Source organism: Anguilla anguilla, chromosome 8 (genome assembly GCF_013347855.1).
Source record: "Anguilla anguilla isolate fAngAng1 chromosome 8, fAngAng1.pri, whole genome shotgun sequence".
NCBI lineage: Eukaryota > Metazoa > Chordata > Actinopteri > Anguilliformes > Anguillidae > Anguilla > Anguilla anguilla.
Window position 1 is genome coordinate 12,134,622 of NC_049208.1, and position 26,546 is coordinate 12,161,167.

Here is a 26,546-nt window from a genome sequence, read left to right on the forward strand (position 1 = left end):
CTATCCAAAAGCTGAAAAATGCAAAGATCTTTAAAATATAATTTAGATTCAGATAGATAGGAAATTACATTATGGTTTTCAGTGGAAAGCAGCAAAATAGGTAGTATTATATGTCCAAAAACTGAAAAAAGCAAAAATGGAAAAATCTTTATTTTTTTGTGACGGCAAATAACGTTTATTTAAGAACCTCAGTAAAATAAATTAATAGAAATGTTTTAAGAAATGTATGATCAAAAATGTGTTTCAGTGCAAACCAGAAAGATATATAAGACTATAGTCTTATGTTCAAAAAGGGAAACAAATGCCAAAAAGTTTTTAAATGTCATGTTTTGATTCACTGACTAAAATGAAGTGCACATTTTTTAAATGAATCCGTTCATCTCTCGCTTTGCTATCTAACTAGCACAGACAGACTTTAGAATGGGCATATGCATCCCAGTTTTCTTTGGACACATAAAATTCATCATGTTGCTTTCTGCTTTTAGAAAGGGAGTTTTTCCCCAGACAAAAGTATTTTATCGTATTTATAATGCTAATTTTCCTGGACCTTTTTTCAATATTAATCTGTTACCACTGTTGCATGTGTCTCTTGGGTGGAGTACAGTATTTTTCTGATGATGATGGTTTTGTACATGCATGTATACCTCTATGCATGTGGCTGAGTGTGTTCTCACTGCACTAAGAGTTATGCCTGGTTAACAAATAATCTGCAGCCTGTCCAGTAAATTTAGAAAATGTAAAATATTTTTTTCAGGCAATGGAAAATTAGTGCAGTGGTTCCCATCCCTATTTCTGGAGATCTACTGTCCTGGAGGTTTTCACTCCAGCCCTAACAAAACACACCCCCTACAACAGGTTAGGGATCAAGTAGAGCTGCTGATTAGTAGAAACAGGGTTTGGTCTACCATCCTGAGGGGTTTTTTTATTTCAAATTTGGTAGACCTCCAGGAACAGGGTTGGGAACTACTGATGTAGCGTACTCCATGCTTCTCTGCCAGGTTTCTGTGGAAGCCAGATAGCCTGTCAATCAGGAACACTCACGGCTGAATCTTGGTAACAGTTTCCATGGTTTCAACCCCCTTCCTGAAGGGCGGACAGTCAATCTTGTCCGGATTACACCATCTTTCTCATTCAGATGAGAGCTTGTGCATTATGGAGCAGTAAAGTAAATGCTTTTGTGATGCTGAGTTCACACCTCTGCCCAGTTCACTCTGGTTTTGTTGGAAATTAAAAGCGCTGCCTACATTTACTCATGCAAGAGGGAGACAGCACCCACAGACAAGCAAGCTGTTCATCACTTAGCTTTGTGTCCATTAGGGACAAATTATCAACATGAACAGTGAAGTCTAATCATTCCACAGCTGCATTCTGCATCATGTGAAGAGGCACTGTTATCAGCAATTATCAGTAATTATGGATAATTATCAGCAATTACCTGAGCAATATTCTGAAGGGGCCAAAAGAGCCCATAGCAAAATTGCAATATAACAAACCACATAGAAACCTGTGCCATCTAGTGGCTTAAAATAAGTACTGGAAACAGCAGCAGCTGTTTTAAGTTTTCGGGACTTATTTAAATGATACTGCAACTGAAAACTGACGATTGATAATTTAGATTGAACTAAAAGTACCTGACTTGTCTAATGTGCTGTACATTTGAACTCCCATTACCTTAGTAAATTAGTTTATGGCATGAATAATTATTCTCTAGATTGTTCTTTCATGAATTCAGACCGTTCTAATATAGGACTGGTAAAGATCTTACTCAATTTTTAAAAAAAGAAAAAAAAAAAGTCAGCCAGCTAGCTTGAATAACAAGCTTGAATAACAATGCCTGAATCTTCATAATGCATTGAGCATATTTAAAGCAAGCTGGCATGGCAGGTAAGGTCTGGAATTTGAAATGGGGGAAGGGGACTGGAGAAGAAATGGAGCCGACCCACCCAAGTTGTCCCAAATGTTTATTGCAGCCTCAAAACAGAAAATTTACAGAAAACCGTCGACAGCTGACGAAACGCCTCAGGAATGCAATTTCACAATAATTTAAAACCGGTTAGTTACCCTTTTACAGCAGAATACCATGTAAACCTAAAGGAAACGTGTGCTGCATAAACCTCTGTTCAAATGTGAACCGCAAAAAGAAATAATTCCTTTTCTTTTTTTTTGAGACAGTTGTGATGTGTTATTGCTAGCTGTGCGATGTCTTTCCCTTGAAGTGATATGCTGAAGCAGCAAGGACCCACCTTTCACATATGGCTTTGAAAAAGTTCTTCAACACTTCTTTAAATTCAGAGAATTAAAAATGTTCATCTAAAAAGTGTCTTTAAAAATCTAGAATGAATCTTGTACAGCTGAAAATGTCAACTTAACACCGCCTTTAAAAATTCACAGACTTCAAAAGTGTTATTTATAAGAGTAGAAAAGACCCACTAGTGTTATAGAAAAAAAAAAAACTTTTTTCCTACAAAACTGCATTATGCAACCTACTGGTTCTACTGATGAAGTTCTGAAACGCCTCTGCCACCTCCCAGAAAAAATAAAAGAAGAAAAAGAAAAAAAACAATAATTTGCACTGCAGAATTTCCTAAAGTCCGTCACTGCTTCGGCAGGTTCTGAATCACCATGATGTACGTAAAACGCCACAAATACGACAACATACTGAACCCACGGAGATAAAAAAAAACAATGATTCACAGTGAGAGAAGGGACTAAAAACACATCACTGAGTTTCCTTCAAAAGATCCAACTCGGTTTTCAGTTAATCCTTTAGCCTTGGTGCGCTGGCAGAGCCACATTTAACGTCCTTTTGACAAAATCGCTATGACGACGACATCAACAACAACAATAACAAACACTAGAAAGGGGGGGAAAACAAGAAAACGAGTGGAGCCCCAGATGCAGGAAGACAGTTGGGACATGAGAGATCAGGTACAGGCTCAATCCTCTTAAATTCGGCTGCATTCCCTTTAGATTAACTACTTTTTTTTTCTTTTTTTAACTCCCTCGCCTTCCCCCTCAACCCAACCACCCTTTTTTTTTTTTTAAAACCTTTTTTTTTATTTTTTTTTTTTTTTTAAACAGTTAATATTCTTAAGAATCCCAGTTGAAGAAACTCCATGCTGAGCACAGCTCTTGTAAAACCTGCAGTCATTCATATTCCAGGTCTCACACACACACAGACGCAAACACACACACACACACAGACAGGTGCACACTCACACACACACACACACACACGCGCACACACTCTCCCCCTCTCTGCAGGCAGAGTGCCCCCCTCCTTTTGCAGTGAGACTTGACCGCGAACCGGCTGCCCGCTCGAAAAACCCAGGCTGTGTTTCTGCAGCGCGACTGCGAGCGGTCAGCTGGACCAAGCAGACACGGTCCAATCAGGAGTCAAAGAAACATGACCAGTAAAAAAAAAAAAAAAAAATTTTAAAAGATGGAAAAAAAAAAAAAAAAATCTAACTGGGTTTATGTTCAAAGGTGTGTTGGTCACACAAGTCCCGAAAAAATAAACTAAATAAAAAAACCCACCTTAAGCTTCACAGCTGTGTGCAAAAGCACTCATTCATTAGTTAATAATAATAAAAAAAACTATATTCATACAGAGCAGTGGTATAGACATTCACTGATCCCGAACCACGTAGAGATTTAAACCTAAGCACAAGGAATAAAGAGAATGTGCTATCATTACCCACAACGTCTGGCTAACAGATGTGGTCCACTAAATATCAAGAGGTGAAGAAGCTGCTGTGGTTTCTTAGTTGAGGTGCGTGTGGAGAACACTTGCAGTACCAAACAGCTACCAAACAGAGGTACAGTGTGTTAAAATACTGAAAATAAGCTGACAATCTGCCGATAATGACATCACGGCTCATTATGGATGCTCAAAAAAAGGTCATGCGCGCGCGGTCATGCGCGCGCACGCACACACACACACACACACACACACACTAACACACACACACACGCACACACACACGCACACACACAGACACACACACACACACGCACCACCAGACAATTCCCTTGAGTAGCCCTGCCAGCATAGATTCTTGACAGCTGTGCGACAGTGACGTGAGCACTAAATACATACTGGTAATACAAAACTTTTCAGCTGGGCGACTCGGTGACAGACCGCTTCAGCTTTGCATAAAGATCCTTCACAGACGCGTCGCCGTTACGTCACAAAACAAGATGGCGGCAGTGACGAGGGGGGGAACACACACGGGGGCGAGAGCTGGTCGCCCTCGGCCACAGGCTAACACCTGCGGCTAACAAACAAAGACATGTACCTCTGCTCTTTTCACACTGACTGCAATTACAACTCAAAAACTGAACAAAACATCCATCTAACAGACTAAAAATGAAAGGGGTCGGAGAGAGAGATTAAGAATATAACGCGATTAATGAAAGATGCTACCTAAGATCCTGAAAATCATTCATAATTTTCAATCGCAGAAAAACGTGAGATAAAATAAAGAAAAAGCATAATCATACGTCACTGAAGAAAGGTTGAGTGAACTAAAAGAGTGAACCGTGGACAAGAAGAAAGGGTGAGAGACAGACAGGGAGGATGGGTTCTGAAGGGGTTTGACTCCTGGACTCCACGCCACCAGTCAGGACTCTCTCCATGGTATTCTTTTTTTCGTTTTGTTTTTTTGTTTTTTTCCCATTTTTTGCTCGGCGGTGGGATTTTTCAGACGCTCCCTCTCAGTGGAATGTTGTCGGGGTGTGTCCTCGTGATCTCCCCATGTTCCTGTTCAAGCTTTACGTATCTGTGGGGGAAGGGAGGGGCAAACAAACACAGCAGGGGTGAGTTAAAGTGCAGAGGTATGTACTGCAGCAGGTAAGAGATCAAACAGGACCTGCAAACTCCACTACGGTAAAATGGCTAGGGAAATCGCCTTGAAGAGGTTGAGTTTGATTCCCAGGTAAATATACAGCTGTATACACAGACTGTGTTTTAAAAAGGGGGGGATGCCCTGAAAGTTACTATGGGTAAGAACATCTGCTAAATACCTAAAAGCATATGTAAACACTAACCCACGGCTACAGACCGATCCTACAGATCAACCAGTATCGACTGCCGATTTTATCAATGGAGGTTCTGTTCTGCCACTGGGGCAGTATCAAGGTGATATGAAGAGGCATGCCCAAAGACAATACAATACGGGTTTTTTTTTTCAAATAAAATAAAAAAGTTTGCCATAATATGCCAACTCAGTGACAAAACAAATGTATATTGTTCATAGTTTTATTACAACATTTGAAACAGAACTGACTATTTGGCATTTTATATCAAAAAAACTTTTGCCACACAGGCTAATATAAAATTTTTTTATCGCCCATCTTTATAAAAAATAAAAAATCTGCATTTATAGAACACATTGTATTTTTTCCTGCATTCTGGCTCATTAATAGAATTTTTTTTTTTAATAACTCAATATCCAGCATTAATAACACAGAAGGAATGTTCCGCTGAACGCCTGCTCTTCTGCAGGCGCTTTCAGGGACCTTAAACTGAGTGATAGCACCAGGGGCCCCTGTCTCCCGCAGGGACCACCTGTCTCCAGGAAACAGAGGTCAGAGGGGCTGCGCGAGCAGATGCGCTGGCTGACTGACAGAACGTGCGCTCTGGGCTCCTGTGAAGGGGGTAGGCACGGTGCTCTCCTGTTAAAGAGGCAGAGCATCCAGGCGTTTTGTGTAAAACAGTCACGCGCCTCACACAAACACGAGGAACCTGTGACGCTCAGCCATGCCAGAGAGTGACGAGAGAGGGCTCCTTTAAATTTAGGGCACCTTCACTTCCGCCACTAAAGCTTCTGCCCATCAGCCACCAATGTAAAAATAAACAAATAAATAAAGTGTGTGCGACAAACCTGTTGGGTGTCACACTGGTTAAATGCTCTGGCTGCTTTCTGCCATATGTGATGAGGTTTCTCTCATAGGAGTACCATCTCCATGCCTTTATGGATTGTATTAAGAGCTCAGTAAATATTACCAAAAACACCCTGGAAATTAGTCTTTTGGCCCCTCAGACTGAATGGTTGATGGTTGACTAGATGGAAGAGCACCAGAGTTCACATGAAATTGCAGCGTAACATTCGCCTCGTTTTACTTCTAGAAAGCGCCACCAGGGGGCACAGTTCTTCCTGTGAGGCATGACCCTCTCTTCCTGTGGTGAGAAGTTTAGTTCCATACTGCTAAAACCAGATGACGAAGGGGGTGTGACACTTAACGCCTTAAAGGATCCGGCTCTAAAAACATCTTTTCTTTTTTTACCCAATAGGAGTGATTGCTAATTGTGTTACTATATTGTGATTACTATATATATAGTAATTGCAGGGGCAGCTTCAATACCTTCTGTGAAGTCACATAGAAGATCAAGCTTTCAAAATAAACCCTAAACCCTATATAAGTACTCTCGGAGTGCAGAGAGCAGTGATTCAGGAAGTGTACAGCATTGCTCACTAGTCACTGCTCACAGCCTACAGGGTTATAAATTACTGTCAACAGGCCCAGTTGGTTGTTTGCACTCACTGTTCGTAGCAGTGACTACGTGCTGAAAAATTAAGGACATTCTCATATTTTTTGCCATAGCTCGTGTCCAGCGTGTATTTTCAGCTTGGCGCTAACAGGCTCCACTGGTAGTGTGTTCTTTTTCCAGGTTTATTCTTGGCATGCTGCAGTTTGTTACACAGTTGTTTTTCATTGGAACTGGTATAAATTTTTCACTGGAAGGCACGTCCAGGACCAATTAGCCACTGACGTGCAACACAAGGCAACAAGCCAAGATAAGATTTCAGCACGCATTTGTCTACTTTCAACAAGAATCGCAGCAGACAATTAGGAGCTAAATTGGATCCAAAATCTCAGTGTTCAAATAGCGAGAACAGTGGATAGCTAGCCCCGCCCTCCTACACTGCCTAATGCAAAACAAGTTCTGATATGAAGATAAGTTTGTTTGTGAGCAGGTGAATCTGGAACCGCTATTACCCAGCATGCAGTTAGTTCTGAGGGATCGGATCGGGACAGGGGTGCATAAACGAGGGGGGGGGGGGTTGTATCTCCCACACTCACAGCTGCCAGGGCCACAGAGCAGCTCCCAGCCACACCGCTGTGACTGCACAGGGCTCATTTTGTGCCATTTATTTCTGTTAGCGCACTGCACAGTCCATTAGGACCTGAGCTACTGTAAAACACAGCTAGCGTACGCACAGTAGACTTGAGGCAAGCCCTATAGGGCCCGGCCTAGCCCTACTTTAAAAAACAGTGTTACCACAGGACAAGAGACACACACACACATGCACGCACACACACATGCACGCACGCACACACTTACCAATGGGCTCCTCCTCAAATTGTTGCTCTGTCGCAACAGGTTCTTCTGTTTAACCAAAGTCACCAAACAAGCAACACGAAACAATTAACAGGACAGAACACCAAACAAAAACACCACCTTTACACATAAGTATCAAACACACTACAAAAACTAGCACCAAACAGTAGCACAAAATTAGGATTTTAGAATTCTTGTGGAGATAAACTTAGAGATTTAACCAATCACTGCCATAGAAGAACCAATATAACCAGACCTCCAAACTGTGAGATTTACACTAAATAGACTAAACCTCCAAAACCTGGACAAGGAACCCTGACCGGCATCTTCCCCACATGGAGAGCTAAACAGTTACCAACCCACACACACACACCAAGGTCCAGTCTAGCTCTCACACACATAGTCTGTCCCCCTGTAATACACAGTCACATGCATGCACGTACATACATACACAAAAAACATACACTAGAACTGCAGCATAAATTAACATAAATTTAATTTTTTTCCCCCTTTGGCCTCGTGTTTCCTGCATGGGGGTGGGGGGAGGAGCGTGCTCACTCGCTCCCCCTACAGGACGTTGGCTGTGGCAACACGTGCAAAGTTCACTCCTCAATATGAAGACAAACGAACAGGGACTAGCTCGCTGGGCAGCTCACTGAGCAGCTGTATCTCCCACACTCACAGCTGCCAGGGCCACAGAGCAGCTCCCAGCCACACCGCTGTGACTGCACAGGGCTCATTACCGCCATTATGCGCCATTTATTTCTGTTAGTGCACTGCACAGTCCATTAGGACCTGAGCTACTGTAAAACACAGCTAGCGTACGCACAATAGACTTGAGGCAAGCCCTATAGGGCCCTTCCTACACCTACTTTAAAAACAGTGTTACCACAGGACAAGAGACACACACACACATGCACACACACACATGCACGCACGCACACACTTACCAATGGGCTCCTCCTCAAATTGTTGCTCTGTCGCAACAGGTTCTTCTGTTTAACCAAAGTCACCAAACAAGCAACACGAAACAATTAACAGGACAGAACACCAAACAAAAGCACCACCTTTACACATAAGTATCAAACACAATAAAAAAACGAGTACAAGACAACAGCACCAAATAGAGATAAACTGATAAAAGAACCAATAAAACCAGTCCTCCAAACTCTGAGATTTAGACTAAATAGACTAAAGCCCTCCAAAACCTGGACAAGGAACCCTGACTGGCAACTTCCCCACATGGAGAGCTAAACAGTTACCAACCCACACACACACACCAAGGTCCAGTCTAGCTCTCACACACATAGTCTGTCTCCCTATAATACACAGCCACATGCATGCACGTACATACATACACAAAACACACAAAAAACATACACTAGAACTGCAGCATAAGTTTACCTGAAGACTCTGCTTTAGCCTGTTCTTCAACTGGAACGGGTTCATCTGCTATGAAAAAAAAAGAGAGTTCAGTCAGTCAAGGGTCCTGGTGTTCATCTGCTAGGCCCAGCCCATAACCAAGGTTAGTTCTACCTGCTGACATCCTTACATGCAATCAGTTCATAAACGGGGTGCTTAGTGAAGTAGACGCTTTCAGTAAAAGTGTGGCACTTTTAACTGAAGCACTTTAGTTACAGGAGCTTGCTGAAGGCTACAACAGCACTGCACTACCCAGCATGCCTTGCAGCTGCCCCTTCATAGAGACCACAGCTGTTGTGAGGGGAGGAAATGGAGAGATTATGTGCAACAGTCCGTTGTACACTCGCAAGTAAACAAGCATGCATGAGTATACGAGCTTGAGTAAACAAGCGTGCGTGAGTACACTAGCGTGAGTGAGTATACGAGCACGAGTGAGTAAACAAGCATGAGTGAGCGAGAGATTGATCCATAGCAGACTACACATCTGATATACAGGCACAGAGTTCAGCAATCATTCAGAGGAAGAGGCCAGTGTCAGATCTACACTTCCTGTATTAACCTTCTGTTTCTTCCTGAAGCATTTCCTCCTCTTCAGGAACTTCTGATGGGCAAATGCAACCACAGTATCACAACCTGCTGCAAACTGTTCCTTCACAAATTCTTTACTTCCATTAAATCCAGATCTTACAAACCCAACTCTTCCAAACAACTTTAATTCTAGCACATGCTGCAAAGACTAGCCACTGCGCACCTCAGATCTTTCCCCATCCCTTCTACAGAAATTAAACACTTAAAACGATGTCGTGAAACGTAACTGGCATTCAAAACCAACCTTCAGATTCACCTTCAGTTAACGCTTCAGCCTCTGGCTCTGCTGGAAAACAGGAGGGGAATTCAATAATGCTAGACGAACACAGTAATCAAAATACCTTTTTTTACAAACACATAAAGAACCCAGGAAAACCAATATGACATTAAAGCCATTTAATTCAGTCGAGACTTCCCCACCCCTTTAATCCTGGAAGCAAAAAAGTTCTTATGTGCCCAATACAGCAGCTATTTGGAGATAAGGTTGCTTGCCTAGCTACCACTTCATTTGAATATTTTAATCAATCAGCAGTGACCATTTAGCAGGCAGCCAATCAGAAGAGAGCTTCCAGTAAACATCCATACAGAATGGTCACTGTCAGATATGCTATCATATCTACAAATAGCACACCACACTGACCACTTCAAAAGCAGAAGAGACACTTATTAGTGATAAAATAACGCAACTAATAATCATGCAACAGCACAGATTTCCGTTTGAAAAACTATGCAGTTTTCATTTCTGTTCAAGTTTCATGTTTGAGACTTAGTTACCTTTGCAGAAATTGTTTAATTGTGCTCAAAGCTTATTAATGTAACACATCAATCACATTCTCAAGTTTCGTAAACTCTCATCACAAGTACCCGCACAGTGTAGATAACACTGAGGGGAGAGATTCATGTGTAACTGCTCCTATCTCATCTTCAAACTACGGGTGAAAAACCAACATGGACCTTACCAAACGTACACGTAGGACCGTCTATCTGAAAAAGATAAGATTAGCCATACGTGTCCTTTGGCAGTTTGGCCACAGGTGCTCAGTACTGCACGTTTCTGAGAAAATCATTCAGGAAAGCGACTGTCAGCGAAATGCAGGGCCTTGAAAAATTGTGATTTTTTTTGGGAGGGGGGGGTGACCTCTGTTGGTGAAATTCTGTCTTTAGTTGCTTGGGTTTTTTGGAATATTTTAAAGCACCCAATTGTTCTTGCTAAACCTACATATGTACTTTTTAAAAAGAGATTAGAGATTTTATGGAACTGTGTTTTGGGGAAAACCTTGGGTAACTCATTAACAGAGCAGCCATACAAAGTTAGTTGAATCAGTGGAAACCAGGAACTGAGTTACTAGGGAGCTCACCCTCTTCGGCTGCAGCTACCTCCTCCTCCACTGGCTCCGACTCCTCCTCTTCCTGGGCTACTTCCTCCTCTTCAACATCTTCTGCAGGAGCAGCCTCTTCCTGCACCTCCTCAACAGCTTCCTCTTCCACAGGTGCAGCCTCTTCTTCCTCAACTGGTGCAGCCTCTTCTTCCTCAACTGGTGCAGCCTCTTCCTCCTCAACTGGTGCAGCCTCTTCTTCCTCAACTGGTGCAGCCTCTTCTTCCTCAACTGGTGCAGCCTCTTCCTCCTCAACCAGGGCGGCCTCTTCCACTTCAACTGGAGTGGCTACCTCCTCTTCTATGGGAGCAGCCACTTCCTCTTCCACGGGAGCAGCCACTTCCTCTTCCACGGGAGCAGCCACTTCCTCTTCTACGGGAGCAGCCACTTCCTCTTCTACGGGAGCAGCCACTTCTTCTTCTACGGGAGCAGCCACTTCCTCTTCTACGGGAGCAGCCACTTCCGCTTCCACAGGAGCAGCCTCTTCCGCTTCCACAGGAGCAGCCTCTTCCGCTTCCACAGGAGCAGCCTCTTCCTCTTCCACAGGAGCAGCCTCTTCCTCTTCAACGGCAGCAGCCTCTTCCTCTTCCACAGGAGCAGCCACTTCCTCTTCTACAGGAGCAGCCACTTCCTCCTCCACGGGAGCAGCCACTTCCTCTTCTTCAGTAACAGCTACTTCCTCTTCTGCAGGAGCAGCCTCTTCTCCCCAAAGACCTGCTTCCTCTTCAACTGGGGCAGCCACTTCCTCCAAAACTGGTTCCTCTTCCACCACCTGCTCTTCCTCCACCTCTTCCTCTACAGCTTCGATCTCTTCCTCCACCTCTGGCTCTAAAAGGCATGAGTCACAAGTGCATCAACATGATGAAATGATAAACAGCAACGATTTACACAAGGCAAGCATAAATCACTCGGAGGCTGAGTTTTCTAATCTGCGAATACGGCAAAATAAAGCATTCTAATTTTACAGAAAGTGTCAGATTTCGATGTGGGGAATTTGGGCATCTCTGCCACATGACCCCGGTTAACTGAAAGAGCCGTAGAAGTGTGTAATACGCACATGCACAACGTGCAGAAAATTTCCGCCAATGTGACAGCTTAAGCCCAATACAACCAAATGTATAAAAAAGGACAAGAGCTGGAAAATTAGTCTGCTTAAATAAGTTACTTCCCCAAAAGGCCCCTCAGTGTTGTATTACTTTCTGGTTGACAACATTAACTTTTCCCGTGAAAAAAACCCAGGGATGTTGGGTCCTGGTTAAAATCTCAGTTCAAAATGTTTATTTCAGTATTCAATCTCTTAAAAAATAAGAAAAAGTCACTAGTTGACAAATCACATCCTTTAACATTAACATTAACATTATAGACAAATGTGTCAAAAGCCTAGAGCACAGTATGAAGAATCTAGGGCATAAATACACACAATAATAATCAACGCACTAAAGGGCATTATAAAACACTTAACGATTGCTCAACAGGAGGCTTCTCCGGAGGCAGAAAGGACATCCGGTTGGCGGCCATCGAGATTAATGAACTACAGAATACGGTCAGTGTCAATATCCATTAAAAAATATATTGGAGGCATAACCGCCAGGATGTGGAGTCTGTCCAAGAAACACAAGGTTTCTGTCCAAAAGCGTAATGTGGACTTTGGGTTGAGACGTGAAGTGTAGCAGTCCTGCCCCAAATAAACATGGACAAGGCAAGGCAACGCACCTGTAGGCTCCTCCACGACGGGCTCTGGCTCAGGCTCAGGTTCTGGTTCCGGTTCCGGTTCCGGTTCTTGTTCTGGTTCCGGTTCCAGTTCAAGCTCAGGTTCTGGCTCAGGTTCTGCAGATGGATAGATCAACAGTTCAAAGCTCCTTCGTACTTGTGAGTGAGCAGAGCACATCCGCTGTGTGGCTGGCTATCCCAGGGGTCCTGGGGGGTTCCCCAAAACCCACCCAAAACCCACCTCAATGGCAGCAGGCAAGCCTACCCTGATGGGGGTGGCAGCAGGCACCAGAGGAGTGCTGGATAATGGGGAACAGCTGGTGGGGTCCCCTGACTCAGGTGCTCTCTGGCTATTGGCACAGTACTGCATCGTGTCTATGAAACGCTGCTAGGCAGACCCTACTTTCATAAATGAGCTTTCCGGTTCTGATCCAACTTCATTAAACAATAACGCTCATTATGCATGCCGCTGCTTTTCATCCAAAGAGGAAAAAATGAGGAAATAAAGGGAAAAAATGAAACCACTAGATTCATGTGAGAAAAACAACACAAACATTGCCAGAAACAGTTAATCAGCACATGCATTTTCACGCATTTCTAACACAACACGTTCTCGCATTCAAGTGAAAAACAAGAGTTTTTGTTAAATTAAGAAAAGTAGTACCTGACACTCTGCTAAATTCATGCTCCACTTGGATTTCAATGCAATGTACTGCAGGTTAACTAACCTTACCTCAAAGGGTACGACAACATAAAGCAGAATAAGAATGTACTGGATATTTAGCTTAACCATATGCGGAATTTCTAATTATGACAAATACTGGGGGAATTACATAATCACATCAAACAACCAGTTATTGCCTTTTCATTATTTTATTTTATTTTACATTTATGAAACGGAAACTAACCAATAGCACAGTTACAGATGCCAACGTATTATTCACCAGTTGGTCAGGCCTTTTCGTAATGGATTTACACAAGAGCCTGCCTTATGAAGCAATACCAGCTTATCTACAATCCGGTTAAAGAGTGATCACCTTTCCATGTCTCGTCGACCAATGAGGGTGTTCTGTACGACTACATTCCACTCATGCTAGTGACATGCATGTAGAATCGATGGCTCTTTCCAGCACGGCGGGTTAATGTTTAACTTCCAGTTAGATAACCGCAACTAGTCCCTACAAGGACAGATGTACAGGGGGAAGACTGGTGTGTTCCTAACAGCATGGAGAGGCCAGTAAGCAGGAGGAAGACACAGTGCCTGGCCTAACTACACCAGCATGGTTCTGCAGCAAAGTGAATAAATATACCCAAAATATACCTTTATTACATTATATATTCGGTCACATGTCTTTGGCAGGGCCTTTAACCCTCTGAAGTATAGTTTTTTTTGGAATGTTTTTTTTCAAAATTAAGTCAGTGTTCAAGAACTTCTTTGCTTATAATTACCAGTATTGATAGTTACATCAGCGTTAGAACGTTCAGTGATCTTACACCTCAAGGGGCTAATGGGCTGCTTTGTTCCGTGAGTTTGACCATACCTTGTTCTGCTGGTGGAGCTGCTGCTTCCTCTTTCGTCGCCTCTGTTTGCACCACGACGGCCGGCTTGTCCTTCAGCCCTGGAGGAGTTACAACGGGCACGCGGGCTCGTAAGCTTGTGTGACGTTCTATGGTGTAATTTCATATTTGCTTCTCATGAAGCATGCGTCGCCAATGTGGATTTGAAAAGCGCCTTCTGTCAGAAGGCCTGTAATGCTGGGCTAAGTTCATGAAACGTTTGTTTAGGCAAATGATTTAGGAAATGTAAAAAGCAGAGGACTTCAGGAGCCATGAAGCTTTCATTGTGATGCAAACTCCCAAAGCCTCCGGCAGCCACCCAAGAAGCAGGTGAGACTCCTAAAGCTTCACACGTATCGTGAAGTCATAAGTGTTCTGTAAAGATGTGCGGTACAATGACACTTGTATTGAACCAATTAAACAAAGCCCATCTTTGGAGTTGTCATGAGTCTGTAATGAAGTGAAATCAGGGAAAATGTGCACTGATGTAAACTGGTACACAAATCGTTTGAAGCCTGTGTGCTGATGTGAAATCACAGACCATTCACCTTCACGAAGAAGCAAGGAAAAACATTTCAAACATCGGTCACATACAGAAGGAGTGAGTGCATTGAAGGAGCTCAAATGGAATATGCAGGAATCCAGATTAAGGAAATAAATCTGAAATGGAACATCAGCGAAATATGGATAATGCATTACCTATCATGTAAAATGTAAATGCAAGTCATACATCACTGAACACAATCGAGGCACAAAATGATGGCTGAATTTGGTTTACTTTTGCTTGTCTTTTTTTCTTAAACTTTTGAACTTTTTGGGTCGATTTCGGGCAGTTTCGAAACGAGTGGATCGTGAAAGGGCAAGAGAGTGAGTGAGAGTAATGACATTTCAAAAAGGAGGTCATGTCTACACGGTAGAGCAGCACAGATCATTAGTGTTACTCACAGATGAAAATGATGAATAAATGATCACAACAGGACTCTGCCGGTGCCAATGATCACAGTAACTTACACACCCTCCATTTACACACATGGATACACAGCTCTGAGCAGTGTGGGCGAGTACCTCATTCAGGTGTAAAACAGCGATCCACCACAGAACCTGCAACTTTTAGGTTACAGGCTCAGCTCTGAAACCCCCCGCCCACCCCCCCATTGCCACGCTGTTGCCCGCGGTTACAAACCGACCATTCTTCCGAGTCGCCATGGCGGCCAGCACCGCATAGCTTTTGGTTAAGCTCACGCCTAGCTGCCGTAGCCCACGGGGCTGGGGCCACAGGTCACAGATCTGCAGATAACAGGACTGGCTTTGCCTGCAATTTGAGAAATAGGTTTCGCAACCAAAACAGGTCACGGCTTGCCGCCGGTTCAGACCGGGCTGACAACGTCTCCTCATTCTTCTCCTCGCCTGTCACACAAAGGAACGTGTTGTATCCTGAGCTGGACAGATTTACCTGGTGATTTTAATGCCGAAGTGAAGCTTAAAATGAGTCAGCAACAAACAAATACTGAGACTTCTGCTGTGTCATCCGACAGCTCTCTGGGGCCCGCCTCCAATGTCTGATTGACAGAAGTAGGCTGTGCAGTTTGATATGTGAAGGGCAATAGTGTCACACTGGAAACGTGATTGTGTCGCACCCACCAATTTCACTCTAAATACAACATACAATGGGCCTGTCATGGACAGAGATCATCAAAAAAAGAAAACAAATCTACTTTATTTCAAAATTTAACATATTAACATTTAACACGTCATCTACAGCAGACATTACTTATGGGAGACAGAAAGCTTTGTCCACATCTACTAATGAATAAAATGGACAGAAGGAAATCAAACTGGCTTATTAAACTCAAATGCAGGTGTTAGCGCCTGCGTGACTGGGGCATCACAATCAGCAGTAGCAGATATTAACATCCAAAAGAAGTAACCCTGTCAGAATTTTTACACCAATGAACTGTGAAACTCCAGTTTTAAAAAAATAAAGCAGGAAAATATAAGTGACATTTAACATTTCTCACGAGATTCGGCTGCTAATAACGACAAAATAAGAGCTGCTGCTGGGATGGGTTAAGTTAACTACGTTCAGGACATTTAGCTGCTCGCTAAATTCACACTTTCCTCCTGCTGCGTTGCCGTGGTGTTGGGGACAGAACCACACTACTCATGACCCCGCAGGACAGCTGTCCCGCAAGAGGTGGTGACAGTCACACCCCTGCAACGGGACACGGGGCCCTCAGAGACCAGGCCCGATCTCTGCGCCTTGCTGACGAGGGCACCCTTGTTCTCGATTTTCCCTTTATCATTTTTTTTGGGGGGAGGGGACGGGTGGTGGTTGCCAGCTTGAGCACTGGCAGGTGGCACTGCCTCATTTTTTACCCACACCCCCGAGAGCCCCTCTCTTCTCTCGGGCCACCCTTTGGCGCTTTCCCACTTTCGTGCGGGTCTTACGGTCGTCCGCATCGTCGCCCTCCACGCGCCTCTCCGTTCTTTTACTGGCCGCCTTTTTGTCCTTCTCCGCCTTCTCCCTTTTCTCCTCCCTCTCTCTCTTGGCCTTTTTCTCCTCCTTCTCTTTCTCCCTCCCCCTCCTGGCCTTGGCCCTCATCTCCTCCTCCTCCTCTGCCCTCTTCATCTCCTCCCTCTCCATCTTCTCCACCACCTTGAGGAGCTTGGCCTCGGTGCGGTGGCTGGCCTTCAGGGCGGCCTCCTCCAGGGCGGCCTCGGCGGCTCGCTGGGCCTGGCGCTCCTCCTCCTCGGCGGCCATGGCGCTGCGGAGCTCAGTCAGGGCCAGCCGGGCGATCTTCTTGGCCTCGATGCGGGCGTGGATCATGGCCAGCTGCCGCTTCAGCGCCTCCTTCAGCTTCCCCGCGGGGTCCCGGAAAATGGAGCCCTCTGGAGGCCCCGCCCACCCAATCATCATTTCCGTCGCCGTGGCAGCAGGAAGCCCCGCCCACCCAATCATCACTTCCGTCGTCGTGACAGCAGAAAGCCCCGCCCCACTTTCAACCGCAGCCAATCCACACCAGCACTGCCGATCCAGTTAGCGCGGTTAATCTGGGACATTGGTGGACATTTCACACCAGCAGCTGGTAGGACATTCCAGCACTACCACTCCACCCACTCCTGATTTGAGAAGCCATTTCAGAGCAAACGCGCAGCTGCTTTTGATTATTCATCTGGAGAACTCCCTCATGTCCCCGTGCACACGCGCACACGTTTCCGTTAGTCTTAGGACTAAGGAATTCCTTCTGGAGGACCACACCTCTTGGAGGCAAACCGTGCAAATGCAAACACAAATACCACTCGGTAGCTGTTAGAGGAAATGTGAAGCTGAAAAGCGCAGCTTCACGTCTTAATTATTAACATCCAATAACACAAAAGGGCTTTTTAATTAACTCAATCTTACAGCCATCCCACCAAACTAATTTCTTAATAAGCTGCAGCATAGCAACAAATTAAAAACTGAAGTTACCAATATCATTAATAAAAAGCAACAATCACACAGTATTGAAAGGGATAAATATCATGACCATGGCAATAAATGACCATTCCTTATTGGATGCAGCTATGTGTTCAGCGCATAGGTCATGCACATTAGTGCACACTCAACTTTCCTTAACACACAACACTGAACCAATGAGAAGGCACAACCACAAGCCAATCAACCAATCAGCAAAAAAACATTCCCAAACGCCAACCAATGGGAATAAAAGCAGATACCTCTGGGTGCCTGTTTCTCAGCAACCTCTTGCGGCTTCTCATCTGGATCATTGGGGGAAAAAGGTGTTTAAGAACGGCACCCCAGGACTGACCAACAGCATGCATCCCATTCGTTCCTTCGAAAGGGTTCAGGGCCTTGACTGGCCGCAACTCAAACTACACCAATCCCAGGCATGCTCATATTCCAAGCCCCACCCTCATTTCATGTCATTAATTCATACACCTGGTCAATTGCTGAAGTGATCCAGGCCCCAGTTCTCAAAATCAAAGGTAATGTGTCCCATTCCAAGATTAAAACCTGCAATACCCTGTTCAGGGGCAGAAAGAGGGCATTTTCCAACAAGTGTAGTTTAGGGGCAGAAAGGGGGCGTGTCTAACAGAGGTGTAGTTCAGATGCAGATAAGGGGGTGTGCTGGATGTCGATCCACTGCCTGAAATACTTCTTGCGTTTCACGTGCTATACTTAGCTGCATTTTTCCGAGGTCAGATGTTAGCCTTACACCCTCACCCCTCCCCCCAAAAAAAACAAATAAACCAGCACAATGCAGTCTCCACACACTGCCACTATGCTCCAACCCCTTTATACAACTCTTATGTTACTAAACGAATCCTTACTCTTAAACACAACATTACACAGGTAGGCTACCAAAAATAGCGAACTTGTGGCAACTGGACGATCAGAACGAATCCAGTCCCACAGTTAACAGTGAATGAACAGCACCGGAACAGAGAGCTACGAGAAAGGCAAGCTAAATCACAGCAACATAAAAACAAGCTTAGGAGGCAAACGCTGGCCTGTGCTCAATTAAACCTCCGGGGAGAAACGGGTCTATTCAGCGTGACTGCAGCGTCGAGCAGAGCGAACGGAACAACGCGCCGAGTCTGCAGCCTTTTATTCCCCGACACGGAATAAAAGTCCCGGACTGACGGAGGGAATACCTTCACGTCTAACTTTCTCCTTCACCGCCTGATCTTCCGCTTTGGAGGAAGAAGAGAGACAAAGTTAAAAGGTTTCGTTCTTTAGTTAAAAACTGCTGAGATGCAAATTCTCCCCCACCCCACACACACACACACACACACACAGGGGTATTCGAGCTTTGAACACTTTTACTGCTCGATATCCTCATGATTGAACAGCACGCTCTTAACTGCACTGATCACATTCCACCACCGTCAGGAAATGTCTCTCTCCACAGCCCAGTGAACATCTCATCTATTCTTTTCCTCACTGTAGCGACATGCATGGGACTATTTGAATGAACCAACCTAACCAAGAAGCCCTGCAGGGACAGAGGAAGCAGAAAGAGCTGCAGTTAAGCCTACGCTGCTACTCTGAGAACACAACAGGAAATTAAAGTTCCCTTCAGCTGTGCTTTTCCTCAGAGCTCAATGATGGCATATCAGACGCTGGGGAAAAGAAAACTAATGAATGCAGCAATATCAGGGGGAAAAGATGTTTAGAGGATAAGGTTAGCTCAATGGTAAATGCGTCTTTGCATTGCCTAGATTTGGAGGAGCTGCACTAAGCACAGTGTGGAGATTTAGTGAAGTTAGAGGGTCTTTTAGAGAAGTTAAACAAAGAAAACCTCTCCATCGTAACTGCCATCAATTGGAGAACAACCTGACCCATTAACCTTATTTCCTGCGTGTTTCAAGGTGTCCGCCAGTCCTCCCAGAGCACTGAAACTTCTTGCAGGCGCACTAAGGCAAGCTGTAAGGCGGGCTGGAACAGGTGTTAGCATAGCCATGCAGGTGCACGAACACAGCACTGAACAAGGGCGAGCGTGCACACAGTGCTGAACACGACCACAGCACTGAGCACGGCTGGGCACATCTGCACCATGCAGCGAGCAAGGCTCACCACAGCTCCATCTCAGGCCCAGAGCTGAGAGCAGAAAGCAGCGCTATGGACAGACTACGCTGAAGCCATATTCACTCTACAGACAGGCCTGCAGTTCTGTGTCGTCTGCGAACGCCACGCGTGTCATCCCAAAATGGAGACAGGCCCTCGCGCCTCTGCTCTGATACGCTGGGGCGCGTGTCATCCCAAAACGGAGACAGGCCCTCGCGCCTCTGCTCTGATACGCTGGGGCGCGTGTCATCCCAAAACGGAGACAGGCCCTCGCGCCTCTGCTCTGATACGCTGGGGCGCGTGTCATCCCAAAACGGAGACAGGCCCTCGCGCCTCTGCTCTGATACGCTGGGACGCGCGTCATGCCCTCTGAGGGCACTGAAAGCAGGGTAGGAGGCCAGCGAGCTGAAGGGTTACTGGAGCACAAACTCGTTTTGCGGTTCAGTGATAGTCCCTTAGGGCCCAGTGTGACTATAATAAACTTTCACTTCTTTCGTTAAATGTGTTGAGTAGCGTTGCCCTGGCCGACTCCAAGGAAAGCCAACGGTAGGTAAAACAACACTCATCCATTCCAACAAAAAAAAATTGAAAATGCGACTCTTCCTATGGATAAGTTTATAGTAACCACTGCAAAAAATGGATGACTAAGGAGACTGAAACAACAAACTGCAGTCAAATTGAAATCACAAGATTTAAATTGCTTTTTTTTCCCCATTTCCTTTGAGTTCATCCATTTTAGCATTTCAGTTTTATAAGCCTACACTTCTGCAGCCTATTTACTCACCCTGACTAGCCTTATTTAGCAGTTTTTGCACAGGAAGTATAATTGTATCCATGAGTACACTCAGGTCCCACTGAAAGAGAAGCAGGTTACTGCTCAGCACTAAAAAATTAAATGTCTGCTGTAGGCCTGAGGTTCAATGCACTGAAAGCAGCATTTGAGTGTGGACATCATGCTGTCAATTATCAATTGTGCTTAACTGGAGGCAACTGCTGTAGATTACTGGGGAGGGGCAATGTGATAACTGACCTCTGGCTGAGGAATGGCCCACTTGTTAAACTGGTGTCTCTACCCACAACACATGCAGTTAACACCTCAGCGTCTGTCCGTTCCTGAGGCATCGCTTAACAATAGCCTCCCATCCAGCCAATCAGGGCTAAGCCTGTAGACTTACACTCCCAGGGGGATTTATGCACTATACCTGTGAACCTACAGAGAACGAATTCATCCATCTGTCTGAATACTTAAGAGTCAAGCTCACATTTCCTTGTGTACACAGGGATTACAGCATTGCATTGTGAATGGATATACAAACATCACAAACAAAGGCATGTTTTAGTGCATTCAAATCTCCATATAGCACACCTCTGAGCACAGTGCCATTAGGAACAAACTGTGAAACTGCAATTAGATTAAAGGGGAAAAGAAACTACACACAGTGCCTGCATCCGACTTCCGTAGAGCACACATCCACGACTGTTTTATAAAAATCTGTTACTTCTGCAGGGTACATTGGGGCATTTCAGCAACGGCCTCAAAAACACAGGAGCTTCCTGCCTGTCCTCCAGGCAGTTTCTAACAATGGACCATAGGTCCACGGCCTTGGAGAACCGCAGGAAGTACAGAGTGTACTTGGTTTTTTTAGGCCTGAACTACATTTGCATTTAGCAGACCCGTATCCAATGCAGCTTACAGATTACATTTTATATACAATCAATTCACACAGCTGGATATTTCACTGATGCATTCAGGTTAAGAACCTCAAGTGTACAATGGCAGCGACCCAGACGGGAATCAAACAAATAGCATTTAGGTTACAGGCGCGGGTCCCTAATGATCATGCTACACTGCCACAACCCGCAGCTGACTGTAAGAATTTATGGTGAAAACAAAAACCGGCACATCGCAGCACTGCGCCGCATGAAGGCCTAAAAGGCTAGGCCTCACAGAATGTGCATCAAGCCTGCGCCGTCGCAGGAAATGCACCGTCTGCTCTGCTTCTCGGGGTGGACCCAAGCTGCTCTGCATCGCTGGCTGCTCTGCCTCGCAGCGAGCAGGTACACGTCGCAACAAATGCGCCGGCGGGTCCGTGCTGCAGGGAACGCGTCGGCGGATCTTAACTGAAGAGGGCTGGTGCATTCTGGCTGCGGCTTCCGACAGAGGCACTAACGTAGAGACGCAAAGACACGTCACCCTGCCACATTCCACACTTCGAAAAGCCCATCTCTCTCTCTCTCTCTTCGCAATCTCGCCCAGAGCAAGGAGTTCAGCAGCCCGTCCTCAGACAGCTCCACGTCTGTCAGGGCATGCACCTGCCCGTCTGCAGCCTCCCAGGGGCTTATACCTGCGCTAACTGCTGAACTCGCGTAACCCGCCAACGTCAGTGTGAATACAGGACAGGCGAGGCGGGGGAAAATACGCATGAGTGAATACCACGGAAAGAGAACAGCAGTTTTTTTTCCCGCCATTTCCCCGTAAATGCGCACATGCGTGCGTACTGACGGGAAATGGGTCCAATACCTCAAAAGCAGACCATTGCGTAACCTAGGCACAACACAGCGGGTTCACTCCGCCAGCTTGAGCGAAGCATTAAAAACATGCGCCTTTCTTTACGCGTAGCAGCGTGCAGGAAGCTTCCGGAACAGGGAGGGTCAGAGGGCATCCGGGGCTGGGGAAGAATCTCACTTCACCCATTTCTCCCCTTCAGTGTCTCTGAAAAGAATCAGGCCTACTTCTGGAGACTTTCCTTCATGAACTTTCCTGGAAGATCTATTCAGATTGACGGTCTAATGCAGTGGTCTCCAACCCTGGTCCTGGAGAGCTACAGGGTCTGCTGGTTTTTGTTTTCACCTTAAAATCAGCACCCAATTGAGACCCAAGACACTATGTGAGTTGAGTTAACTGTGTAATCAACTGCTCTAATTGATTCATGAAGTGCAGAGTCACTGTGAAAACCAGCAGATCCTGTAGCTCTCCAGGACCAGGGTTGGAGACCACTGGCCTAATGTGTCCCTAGTCCAGACTGCCCAGGTGGATTGTGGGAGGGGGGACAGGACCCTGAACTCTCCACAGGGGACTTTCTTAACCATGTTGCCTGCAACGTACCGGTGATATCCTTCGTGGCCACACCCACTTGCTCCTCCTCCTCTATCTCGAAGGGAGTCATTATGTCATAGACAAAGGTGAAGAAGCCATACATCCAACCAGAGGCCTCCTCTGATAAATTTTCAAGGGTTTCAGGAATGGAACTGTCAATATCGGCATCTATGTTAAGGTCCATATGAACAGGGAACAAGGTGGGAGAGAGAGTCAGAGCGAGAGAGGTAAAGCAGAAAAGGAAATGGTAAGAACAAATGGGAAAAAATGAAGTGGCTTTGAACAAGGTGTCAAACATTTGAGAAGCAGAATGAAAGACAGGGAGAGACAGGAACACACATGACTCAGCACAGAAGGCATGCATAGATAAGAGAGTGTTTTGCCATATTAAAACTAGGCACTCCAGCCCAGAACTGGTTGGTCAACAATGGAGTCTGCAGATACTTCACTGAGACAAATAGCCTCTCCAAAGGACTGGATCAGTGACTTATTTACAGATTTCATACCATGTTTGAGACAAGCAGTCAGTTCCACCAAATTAGTTAACACTAAAGCACAGCTTTGAAAAGCCATGAACAGCTCTCTATTTCTGTAAGATGTACCATGACCAAAATGGCTTTTGCCAAATGAATGACAATCTTTATGCAGGGTGAAAAATTATTTGTTGTAAATACAATCCTGAAAGCCATGCAAGTGCATTAATCAATTTAAAGAGAACACCTTTTTTTTTTTGGGCGTCAATCCAACAAATAGGAATTTATGTGACTGTTGACAGAGCAAAAGTAAACCAAACTCAGCCGTGCACAATGAAACTCGGAACCACACGTCCACTCCAGTGGACACACAAAATCAGAAGGGCGCATGGACTTGCCTAGCATTACTTGGACGTCCTCCAAATCGAAGTCGCCGTCATTGTCCGCATCGTAGGATCCGAGTTTTCCTGGGAGAGGAGGACAGGTTAGCGTGGTCGTTGTGTAAAGGTACTGCCCTGAATCGGGGGACGGGTGGGGTGATTTGGGACACCCCCAGCCCGTTCAGTAACCTTCTACAGTCCTTGCCAACAAGATGGCCAGGAATCGACTCAACGGAAGGCCTCCCAAATCTGAACTCCAAATCTAAATCGCTGTGAGCCGTTTTTGACTAAATAAACGTAGAATGTGGAAATGGTCATCTCCAATGGGTATACAGCTGACAAGAGCAAAAAAACTAATTTCTACACATACAACAGAAGTTTAATGAAAGTATGAACATTTTATCTAGCATTTGCGCTAATTCTAAAGGATGATTCTGGGGTTTGTTTGCACCCATTTTTTGGTTAATTACAAACCCAAACACCACACTTCCTGGGGAAAACCGTGGAAAATGCTGTGTTACAAGATGGTTGATACCTAAACTATCTTGCATACAAAACATGAGGAACAGATTTACTTTCTAGAGAAGATGGTGGGAAGTGATGTCACACAGGGGGGAGAAAGGGCTAATGAATCAGCGGTTAGTCTGAGCCACAGAACCGTATAAAAACAGTTCTGTGGTCTGAACAGTGGAGAGTGATGATGGTTAGTAGGTTCTGTGATATATTTTGACCGATCATACCTTGTATTACTTCTGAAAGATTAGAATGGAGGTCCTTTGCTTTGGCTGCATGCAAGATTAAGAGAAAACAAGACTAATGCATCAAAAAAAGTGGAATGCTTTTCAGATTAATTTCAGAGACGTGATCAAAGACAGTTCAGAGATTAAAACCGATTCAGATCTGCATGCACAAACTCATTTTAATTACATGTATCTTTGCATATTAAACTAAAAATAGTCGTTACATGCAACTGGAACCCAAGTGTGTGACTTAAGTTGATTGCATTTCCCTACGTTCTTTAAAAACGAAAATGAAAACGCAGAACGGGCTTGCGAGAGAGCCTCATCCTGGCTAGCGACGGCTTGACGGTTCTCACCGACGACGCCCTGGTAGTCGACCAGGTCGAACCAAACCACGGCCACAGAGGTCCACACGCCAAGCAGGGCCAGAACCATGAACCAGGTGAAGAAGGAGCCCCCGGCCCCACCCTCGGGCTTCTTCCCATTCTTATTGGCCAGCTGCTGCTTTGCTTCTGTTGGGGGAGAGGAAAAAAAAAAAAAAAAAAAAAGACAGTTATCACCAAGCAATCACCCTTGACATGTTCTGTTCACACACGTGCACACACACACACACACTCCACAGCAGACAGAAAACTCAACAATCTTGCAGAATACATACACACGCGCTCCATAAACCCGCTGTAGTGCCACCACTCCAGCACCATTAGACTAACATTAGCCTACGTGACTTCCTCACTCGAACTTAGGAATGAAAAAGAGGGGGAAAATCATTATTTGTTTATTTAAAAAAGGAAAATGCAAATATAAAAACGGGAAAAATGAGCCGGCTGTACAGACCGGAGCCAGTAGCGCGGCTAGGGAACCAGCGACGTGTAAAAACTGACCGAGAACCAGTGAGTCAGCAGGTTTGGAGCCAGAACTGAGGCCCGGTTTTACGAGGACAAGAATGGCACCCCGGAGAAGCCCAGACCGTGCTCTCCAGTCACTTTAAATGACTGAACTGTTCAAAACGCTGCACGGTGCATTTTTTCCCCGCAAAGTGCCGGCCAGACTAAATTAGCCGCGCTGCAGAATCTGCGGCGAGAACACGCGCACCTCGTGATGAATACACTGGGCATGTTTTAAATATCGCAACGATGTGTGACAGCGCTTAAAACGTCCCCGTTTTGATGGGCGGCTGCTCCCGCAGACTGACACGCGGGACGCTACGCTACGCTGGATCCGCACACAGCAACTCTTATTCTTGGCGTGCCGCCAAAACCCACCGAACAATGACCTTGCCGGAGAGAGGGCTCAAGCCTGGCGGAAGACCGGGTTCGAGGTCGACCGAGCCTGGGAGCGGGGACGACACCGCCGCGGTGTTCTCGTTTTAACGCTCTGCGTCGTTTCCTTTCGCAGGAAAAGGCGTGAAGGGGGGAAGTTTGTTAAAAGTAACAATCGTCTCAGGTAAAGCTCATCACGTCTCCAGCTCAATCGCATGCACCAAATAATTAAGTGTGCGTTGCCGTGGAAACGTGTTCTTGGGCTACTGCCAGGTCCAATCAAAGGGATCAGAGACAAAGAAAGATTTTTTGAGGCTTTACTTTTTAAACTTATCCATGGGGATATGAATATTTCACATCAGTATAAACTATATTAATACACCGGCAACTCAAAAACTAGATTTCAGATGAATTAACAAATGTCAGCTTTCAAGATGAAGGAAAGCAGACCTGAATCTTTAGCCCAAAGATCACAAGTATTAAAAGACTACACTGTTCACAAAGCATTCAAGTACCCGTACATCACAAGCTGAGAAACCATCAAATGGCAGATTGGATTGTCTTTTGGGTTCACAGCTTTTGAAGAGTAGTTTTGAATGTACAAGACTGGAAAATGACTTGTTTTTCAGAGCTGCTGACACCCCAACCTCAACATTCTTACACCCCTTTTCCTCCAGCAGGCTACAGGCCAGAGGGGTTACCAAACACGCATCTGTCACTAGAGAGAGAGGGGGAGAGAAGCACAGGAAATCCAGCTGGAGCCGCCGTGCACCCAGAGTCTGTTACCAAAATTCTGGCAGTCGTGGCTCACGACTCTGCACCATGGCGAAGCTACACGGAACTCTCCAGAACTCCCCGACAAAATAACTCATTTTCACATTTTTATATACTGACCTTACTGACCGCTAAGCAGAAGCATTTTCACAGTACTAGGCCCTCAGGTCAGTAAGGAGACTATGACCCCCCCCTCCCTCCCCCAACTTTAAAGAAAAATTAGCAAGAGGTGGCAAAGACTGGTTTTGTAATA

At 45.3% G+C, this 26,546-nt stretch overlaps 2 protein-coding genes across 39 annotated transcripts in view; both read right to left on the minus strand.

Moving 5' to 3' along the window:
• Positions 1-4,483: 4,483 nt before the first annotated feature.
• Positions 4,484-26,546, minus strand: part of LOC118233927 (fibrous sheath CABYR-binding protein-like) — a 29,493-nt gene continuing 7,430 nt past the window's right edge. For 4 of the 38 annotated variants that reach the window (XM_035430053.1, XM_035430043.1, XM_035430046.1 and 1 more), the window contains exons 2-13: positions 24,614-24,769; positions 24,258-24,302; positions 23,536-23,604; positions 13,983-14,060; positions 12,445-12,558; positions 10,714-11,559; positions 9,600-9,641; positions 9,327-9,368; positions 8,750-8,797; positions 8,296-8,340; positions 7,349-7,393; positions 4,484-4,781 (exon numbers count right to left, since the gene is read on the minus strand). In XM_035430053.1, the coding sequence (XP_035285944.1) occupies positions 4,774-4,781; positions 7,349-7,393; positions 8,296-8,340; positions 8,750-8,797; positions 9,327-9,368; positions 9,600-9,641; positions 10,714-11,559; positions 12,445-12,558; positions 13,983-14,060; positions 23,536-23,604; positions 24,258-24,302; positions 24,614-24,769 (1,538 nt within the window). In that variant the 3' untranslated portion in view covers positions 4,484-4,773. The remainder of the gene's footprint in view (positions 4,782-7,348; positions 7,394-8,295; positions 8,341-8,749; positions 8,798-9,326; positions 9,369-9,599; positions 9,642-10,713; positions 11,560-12,444; positions 12,559-13,982; positions 14,061-23,535; positions 23,605-24,257; positions 24,303-24,613; positions 24,770-26,546) is intronic. The other 34 variants (XM_035430050.1, XM_035430048.1, XM_035430044.1 and 31 more) reach the window with 34 other exon arrangements.
• Positions 15,688-17,708, minus strand: LOC118233929 (vicilin-like seed storage protein At2g18540). The gene is made up of 2 exons (XM_035430085.1): positions 16,960-17,708; positions 15,688-16,914 (listed from the first exon to the last, which is right to left on the minus strand). The coding sequence occupies exon 2, from the start codon at positions 16,910-16,912 to the stop codon at positions 16,364-16,366; it is 549 nt and encodes a 182-aa protein (XP_035285976.1). The 5' UTR covers positions 16,913-16,914; positions 16,960-17,708; the 3' UTR covers positions 15,688-16,363.

Coding starts and splice junctions, on each gene's coding strand:
- LOC118233929 (XM_035430085.1), bottom strand. CDS start 16,912: ATGATTGGGTGGGCGGGGCCTCCAGAGGGCTCCATTTTCCGGGACCCC.